Below are 8,348 nucleotides of genomic sequence, written 5' to 3' on the forward strand. Positions count from 1 at the left end.
GCTGAAGTGTTGAGGTGCGGGGAGGTGGGGTGAATGAAAGAAGGAGGGAGGAGTAACAATGGCAAACATTAGTGTAAGGTGGGGACGGACACTGCAGCACAAGTGGCATACGATCAGACTGTGTGTATGTGCGTGTGTATAAGCCAAGGTGAAGGACAAGAAAAAAAAAAAAGAAGGGAATGCATAAAAATCATATTTATCAAAACAAAAATGAGGATGGGAATTAAAGTATTCATAATAGGGAGGGGGAAGAAGGGAATTAATTAATGAAGGAAGGAAGTGAATCGCCCCTCTGTCTGACATATTAGTGCTTTAAATGTCAGTTAAATGATGATTTACATTCATACAATATATTCATTGATCCAGAATCAAGTTCTTCCTGTTCACACAATTTATGACAAGGCGATTTATGAGTTTGAAAAAGCGCTCTAAACACAAACCTAGTTCACAAACACAAAAAAACAAGTGGGTGAAAAAGCACTCTCTTGTCTTATCGTATAAACATAAAGACAAACATTTCGGGAATGCTAAAAGAGTTATATGAACTATTGAGAACAAGGGGCGACGGCAGCACCCTGTGAAACAGGTAACGTCTGTAAACACAATACACCCACTCTCTATTTGTCTTCTTTTGTTCTGAAATCTCCAACAACCTTGTCGGTCTACACCCTGCATTTTCACTCATTTCTCTCCTTGTTAGAATACTACCTGAATGAATCAGAGCTCTCTTCTTTTTTCTACTGCAGACCGCAGTTGTTCAGAACACCTTCAACCTGCACATGCAGCTGTTCATACACTCGATTTCTAGTTAATTGTGTACTAAATTAGTGATTTTAGTAATTCATTGCGGATGATCAAACATGTGCTTTACCCCCTCAGTGTCAACGAAGGCTTCGACAGCACGCAGCACGAGCCCCTCCTCCTCTGACAGCACGTACACATCCTGAATGCCGTTCTCCAAATGCTCTCCTGGCCTGAGGAAGAACGAACGCTCACCCTGTGAGACGAGGAGACAGAGAGAAATTGGATGTTTACATTTGAAATTTACATTGCTAAGTTATTATACAAGTTACTTTTAATTAGAAATCTAATATATAATCCATATGTATGGTTCTATTAGAATTCACAGTGGTTTCAACATACAACATAAAACTTAAATAGCCAGTGATGATTATTAATCAGTATTTTATGATTAGGTTGAAAGAGCAGAGGCTGCAAAAAAATAATGTCTTGATACATTAGCGATGCTTAAAAAGTTACGCACTTCATTGCATTAGATTATAATATGTACAATTAAATATGTTACGAAACATTTCAATTTCAAACAAATTATTTCTATTTATCATAGAATCCTGAAAAAAATGTATCACTGTTCCCACAAAAATATTAAACAATAATAAGAAATGTTTCTTGAGCAGCAAATCAGCATATTGGAATAACTTCTGAAGGATCATGTGACACTGAAGACTGGAGTAATGATGCTGAAAAATCAGCTTTGCGTCACAGGAATAAATTACATTTTAAAATATATTCATCAATATCACTGATTTTTATGTTAAATTTAAAAATAAAGTGTAACATTTGTTACACATGCTCATGGTAATTATGTTGTAACCTTTACATCTTGCACACTTTGCATAAGATTTATTTTTGCCAAAAAAGTTTGCTCTGCTTGTTTGCAGATGCCATTTTCATTCATATATTTTTAAGTGTGACTTAAGAGTTCTATATGAGGCCCCTGTTTATCTAGCGCAGCAGCCTTCAGCATAATGATGGGTTTCAGTAATAGGCACTTAACATTAAATGCTGCAATTTTCCTGCGTTGAAAGCACAGAACGATTCGTTCACCTTCACCACTCTCTTCTGTCCGAGTTGAGGTTTTCCATCAGCCCCCACGGGGTCCAGAACCACGCAGTACTGCCTGCTGTTCAGAGTCGTTACGTCCACCACCCCGACAATCTCCTCGGCCACAGAGGGAATGTGAGCCTCTCTGTCTGCCACGGTCACCAGCCACTCTTCTCCGGTGCGCCGCTCTCGGCCCCCGGCGTCACGGAACGGCCGGAGAGCACGCACATGCAAAGCATTCTAATGAAGGGGGAATGACAAGCAGGCGTGGATAATTAAGCTTGGGGCAAAATTGTGTTCTGAAGCTGTGACTTCATTAGTGAAGAGCTTTCGTCCTTAATCACTATGTGCTATACGTTAACCTTTCTGTTGAACCAATTAACCCCCCAATCCCTTATTGCCTGTCTACTTAAAGTGTGAATGGAGAAATAAAACATGCTAATGGGAACTACAGTACAGGGAAAGGGACAGAAGAGGGTACCTTGTCCGTGAGGATGAAAGCATTAACGATATCCACCACCTCTTCGTGAGCTCCAGGCAGATAAGCTCCCACCTTACTGACTTGCCATTCCTCACCTGAAACACACACAATTTCAGCCATATGTATTTGAATATGCATGCAAAATATGAACTGTTAACTATGTTTGCCTATACAATGAAAGGCAATTGGCCTCTGAAAGGCCACTGACTTCCATTGTATTGACATTTTGTAAAATACCTTATGTGTTCCACAGAAGGATAAAGATCAAACAGGTTTGGAACAACACGAGGGTGAGTAAGTAATGAAAATGTGAATTTTTGGGGGTGAACTATCTCACAAACCAGTAACTCTTTGGACTCCACTGCGGTCCAGGCCCTCTTTGCGTGCTTGGAGGCGAATGGCCTGATTCTCTCTGATCACCGTGGCCTTTATGACTTCAAGTACCGCCACCTCCTTCCTGGGAATGTACGTCCCTGCCGGAAATAAAGCGCTCTCCAGGTTAGACATCTTACACCATATGATGTCACCTATAATGTATGCATACATTATGAAGGATGCAGCGCACTTTATTGTGATTGAGAGTAACTTGCATTTCTCATTTTTTTAAATTTACACTTTTTTGTATTCATAGTCAACATGAAAATAAAATTAAGGTCAAGTAAGTCAAGTTAGGTTTATTTGTACTGTGCTTTTTACAAAACAGATTGGATTTCTATATTGTGATATGTCATTACTGTGATAGAAAATTAATCATTTTGTGGTATAAGATTAGAAGTGGATTTATTTTTATCAGGCTAGAAAGTTATTCCATAATTCCTGAACAAGCTACTGCTGGACTCAAATTTGAACCCTATTTACTGCATGTTTCTGGGTTTATCTATGAATGCCTTTCCAGAAAATGTTTGTCTTCATTCACTGGCTCCATTCAGGTATGTAACAGTTACTTTTCACAATCCAGTCAATTCCTTTCCTGATGATCAAAATTAAGTCCAATCTCACATTTTTCTCATTAAATATCCTAATTCACTGTTTTCTCATTAAGCATCCTGTTGTCATATTATGGAGGCAAGTTGTGTTGCAAACAGCATTTCATGTTGACCTCAGTTTTAATCTATCAATTGTTAACTGCCTCTAGCAAAATGTAGTTAATATCTGAAAAACAGTGCTGAATAGATTTACTTCCCCTTTCATGACCACCGTGAATGAATATAGCGAGAGCTGTGTTAGTGTTTAATGTTTCTGTTATTCTGAAGTTTTGTAGGGTTACCATTGCGGTGAAGAGTAGAGCCTGTGGTTAGGTTGAAGAAGGGCTTCAAAACTCGAAGAGTATACAGTATATACTGCATGTTGCTTAACATATACATGCATGTATTTAGTGATAGTCTCTTTGATAGTTACATTCGCACATGCACGTGTGCTATTGATTATTAGTACTTAACCATAAAGCAAAATATGCAAACAATATTATCAATTAGTTAGTTATCAATATTTCAATTAAACTGTAATTAACATGTTTGTGTACAGTAGTACAAATTGATTTTTCTATTAACTTCATCTTTGAGCTGGTTTACTTAAATGTTTTTTCAGTTTTCTGAACTTAACGGATTTTACAATGCAGGCAAAACTAAAGAAGCGAAAAACCTTCTTGAAAGTTATTTGGTCTTCACTCATCATGTGTAGGAAACAAAAAAACTATAGCATAGCATTGCACCATGAAGAACATCTTTACTGCCTTTTATTTCCCTCTGAACTTCATTATTTTAAACTGTCAATTGCTTTGAGCAAGTAAACTAGTCCAGGTTGGCACACAAAGCTCTGTAAAGCTAATGCCAGTTGTGCGGCAGTGGTACCTGGTCCCTCAAACAGCCACTCGTCTCCTGCTACCCTCTTCTCTCCTCCCTCCTCTTCAAAGTCCAGCAGGGCCTGCAGACGCAGGGCTGTGTCCGGATACACAATCTGCAGTGGTGTCACATCCTGTGAGAGACAGAGAAATACAAGAAGAAGAAGAAAATGGTAATCATTGGTAATAATTATATTAGAATGTAAAATATAATAAATAATAAGAGAACTGCTGCAAAATGGTGCTCGTTGTGATCTAGTCAACGTGAGCTGATGGAAAAAAAACGTAGGTGTGGCACAGATTTGCCACTTTTTGATGGAAACCACCACCAGTTGAAACTATCCACAAGTCTGAGCTCTTAAGCCACAAGCTGCAAAGCAACATGTTTCTCAACTCCATACCTTCTGAATCTCTTCACCAGGGAAGAGGGGGAAGGGGTCCTGGGTCAGGCGGATCTCCAGGTCAGCATGTCTGAGCTTCGCTTGACCTGATGCATCAAACTGAACTTGGCCTTCAGCATTACGGGCAACGGGGTTGAGCACAACACAATAGTGCCTGGGTGGCACCATGATCATGCGGACAGGGGCAAACAGAACCCTGAGAGAAAACAGGAGGAAGATTTTCAGTGAATCATGTAATATCAGGACACATACACTATCGTTCAAAAGTATGGGGTCAGTACATTTTCTTACACTTTTATTCAATAAGGATGCATTTAATTAATCAAAGGGCACAGTTAAGACATATATAATGTTGCACAATACTTTTAATAAATGCTGCTCTCTTAAACTTTCTATTAATCAAAGAAAAACATTATCACAGTTTCCACAGAAATATTAAGCAGCACAACTGTTTTCAATATTGATAATAATTAGATATGTTTCTTAAGCAGCAAATCATCGTGTCAGAATGATTTCTGAAGGATCTGGAGTAAGGATGCTGAAAATTCAGCCATCACAGGAATAAATTATAAAAATATATTAAAATAGAAAACTTTTTTTAATTGTAATATTATTTCACAATATAACGGTTTTCACTGTATTTTTTATCAAATAAATGCAGCCTTGGTAAGCATAAGAAACTTCTTTCAAAAACATTAACAAATCTTAATAACCCCAAACATTTGAACTGAAATAGTGATTTGTATTTGTAGAAATAACTGAAAGTTTGAGATGAAGTTTTGTAAAGAAGAGTGAAAAAGAAACTGATAGACTAAAAATAAATCTATGAAACATAGAACACTATTAATAAATAGTTCATATCAGCTGTTGTTTGGATTCTGGGCAATGGAGGATTTGAAATAGGCTTGATTACACACCACGTATCCCAGCAACTCTCTCTTTCATCACAGCTTGAAACCGGACATGCTCCTAATTCGCAAATGTCCTACATATAATGCACCAGTTTAGCCACTAAAATTTCTTTGTATGAATTAAAATTAAAAATCTATTTACATCAAATCTAAAAAAGATCAAACCAGTGGGAACCTGTATTTCAAGGGCTGTTGCATCATACAGTAGTTAACCTGATGCTTTCCAGGTTACCTCTCATTGTCCTGGCGTATATAGGTGAGAGGGCCGAGCTCCACCCGTGCAATGTTGGTGTTCTGATCCAACACATGGATGTAGTGGTGAGGTGGGATCCTGATGATTGAGGCACCGAGCAGTTGATCAGCGTCCATATTTCTTACCACTGGTACTCCTTACAAACTGGAAGGTAGAGATTAGTGACCAAAATGCAGTCAAAGGACAGAGATATAGTGATAATCTGTGCATGCGACTACTTCTTCAGGGTCATGTGATATTATTCCCACAATATGATTAAACATTTATGCTGGCTTCCATTCGCTCCGTGATACCTTAAAAAGCTTCCTCTGTCTATGTCAGTATGTATTATGCATGAAAATCCAATAATATAAAGGTCAGCAGAATTAGTTTTCATGAGCGAACACACCTCAGCTTCTTATCTCTGTGGGACAAATTCATGATAGCGCTGCCAAGGGTCAGGTGACAACACTTAGCTTGTTGACTATTTAAACTGGGATTATAACTGATAAAATGCTGATAAATCCTTGATTTTATCAAGTCTAAATTATAGATTTTAGTTTGTAGCAAGAAAAGTCTGTTAATCAAAGTTCTTCTCACACACACCCACACAATTGTTAGACCAACCTCTAAGAATGTTGCCCAACACTTTAATCGCTCCTTAACCTAAACTAGTGATATCAGGTAGTTTAGCTGGCAAATTCAGTTAAAGATAATGCCATGCAATCTAACTGTTCTTCAAAGAAGAAAGTCTAATTTTTCATGACCCCTTCAGACTGTGTGTGCATTGTAATGGACACTCCTTTCTCTGGTGTGTATTTATTCATTTGTCATTTGGTGCCACGCACATTTCAAAGGATTATTGGATTAGGTGCTACAAAGTCACCTATGACATTATTGCTTTTTGACAAAGAGCATATTAATTTGAAATTAAGCAAGGTGGACTTTGTTACAATGGGCAGAAAAATATGGCATAATTTTAACTATTATATTTATATCTTAGAACTTTATCGATAACAGTTTTACTGTTTCGGTGTGAATTGGAGACTTGATTTTAGTTATAATATATGGTCATAATATCATTATTGCAGTCACATTTCTTACATTTCCGTCTTAATGTTATATACTATTACAAAACTTCTAGATAATCCTCCTACACATTTTATCAAATCAACATTTGAAATAACTATTAAAACACAATAAGCTGATGTTTTATTATTTATGGCTGCATTCAGAACAGGAAAAAAAAACATATTTTATGCCCCTGGCACGTATTTTGTGTTTGTTGGCTGTAATGTGTAAATGTACACATACACAAGTTCACGCTCCACAGCAACACCCATAAAACAAACACATTCGTCTCACTCTCAAGTCAATCGATCGAATGAATCTTCCGCATGCCGTGGCGTCAGTACGTGGGCTGGACACGTTCAAGGTGCACCAATGGTAAAACGTGTAGTCTGAGGATGAACGCGGAAATTACAGAATTACATTAATCCAATCTATTACTCTAGGGACGATAAAAACTGCAGTATCCCATGGCATCTGAAAGAACTGACTAAAGGTTGGCACGACAAAACAGTAAAAGCCTGCGATTAACGATATCACAAATTAAACTACTGTCTATTTTTATTTCTTCATCGGATGATATGCGTGTAAAGATCAAGTTAAAGTCCAAATAGACTGCGATAGTTTTCCACGACTGAAAACGGCAATAATTGTCAATGTTTTGCATATAAAGTCAAGGCTGTTCCGCGTTGCTTAAAAAAATGCATCTTCATTCGTTCACCTTCACCATGACAATTAAGCAACATTCACAACTAAGCAAGTTAGATGAATGTAGCTGCCCTAATTTATCCTTTCAAGACTCGTCTTCCAAAAATTGCGACATAAACGAGACTTACAGTTTCAAAAGAATGCGTCCTTAAAGCTGCCAGTCCGAGGTTGGATCCGTCAGTTAAAGACGACTGTATGAATGCAGTGCGATGGTTTATAATGACTCGCGCTGGTAGGTGTGTCGTCCTGGGAAGGAGGGGGCCCAGAGTGGAATTTCGAGAAGGGTCAGTCTGCGGACTGCAAGAGAGGGGCGTAACTGGAAGGGGGCGTAACTTGAAGTTGTCCAAATCACACAGAACCACGCGAGATGTCAAAACGAGATGTTGTCGGGCTGCGTCCGAAACCGCATAGTACATACTTAACGAGCGCTAAAAGAGTACATACTTTACAGCCTGAATGCGTCCAAGTAGATATAACTGCAGACCGGATATCTCCAAAATGGGGCGTGAACTCCAAAAGTGGGCAGAACCTCCATTTACTCTATCGCTTTGTTTTAAGCAACGGGGGCGTCCCGGGGCTCGAAATTTGGAATTCACGACCACAATTTTTGTGTCATGTCATTACTTTGTTTAATAATTATTACACAATACTATTATAAAACTACATTTCATGATTATTTATTTTACTTTAGAATTTACTATGAATTTATTCTTCATTATTGTCTATTCTGTATTATTCCACCCTTGATATTACATATTCTACTTGCTATTATTCATCTATTTATTGTATTATAAATCTATTATATACTGTTGTACTCACTTTTTATATTATTCACTTTACTACAACTTGTACTACATATACT

At 37.8% G+C, this 8,348-nt stretch overlaps 1 protein-coding gene across 2 annotated transcripts in view; it reads right to left on the reverse strand.

Annotated features, from left to right (window-relative positions):
- The window catches only part of LOC107661018 (major vault protein), a 28,507-nt gene extending 20,643 nt beyond the window's left edge, over window positions 1-7,864 (reverse strand). For both annotated transcript variants that reach the window (XM_016450472.1, XM_016450465.1), the window contains exons 1-8: window positions 7,615-7,864; window positions 5,711-5,875; window positions 4,568-4,763; window positions 4,177-4,300; window positions 2,668-2,799; window positions 2,327-2,421; window positions 1,849-2,085; window positions 872-997 (exon numbers count right to left, since the gene is read on the reverse strand). In XM_016450472.1, coding sequence (XP_016305958.1) covers window positions 872-997; window positions 1,849-2,085; window positions 2,327-2,421; window positions 2,668-2,799; window positions 4,177-4,300; window positions 4,568-4,763; window positions 5,711-5,847 — 1,047 coding nt within the window. In that variant the 5' untranslated portion in view covers window positions 5,848-5,875; window positions 7,615-7,864. The remainder of the gene's footprint in view (window positions 1-871; window positions 998-1,848; window positions 2,086-2,326; window positions 2,422-2,667; window positions 2,800-4,176; window positions 4,301-4,567; window positions 4,764-5,710; window positions 5,876-7,614) is intronic.
- Window positions 7,865-8,348: the final 484 nt, after the last annotated feature.

The sequence above is a fragment of the Sinocyclocheilus anshuiensis genome, unplaced genomic scaffold (assembly GCF_001515605.1).
Source record: "Sinocyclocheilus anshuiensis isolate Anshui unplaced genomic scaffold, SAMN03320099.WGS_v1.1 scaffold2630, whole genome shotgun sequence".
In the NCBI taxonomy this organism is placed as follows: domain Eukaryota; kingdom Metazoa; phylum Chordata; class Actinopteri; order Cypriniformes; family Cyprinidae; genus Sinocyclocheilus; species Sinocyclocheilus anshuiensis.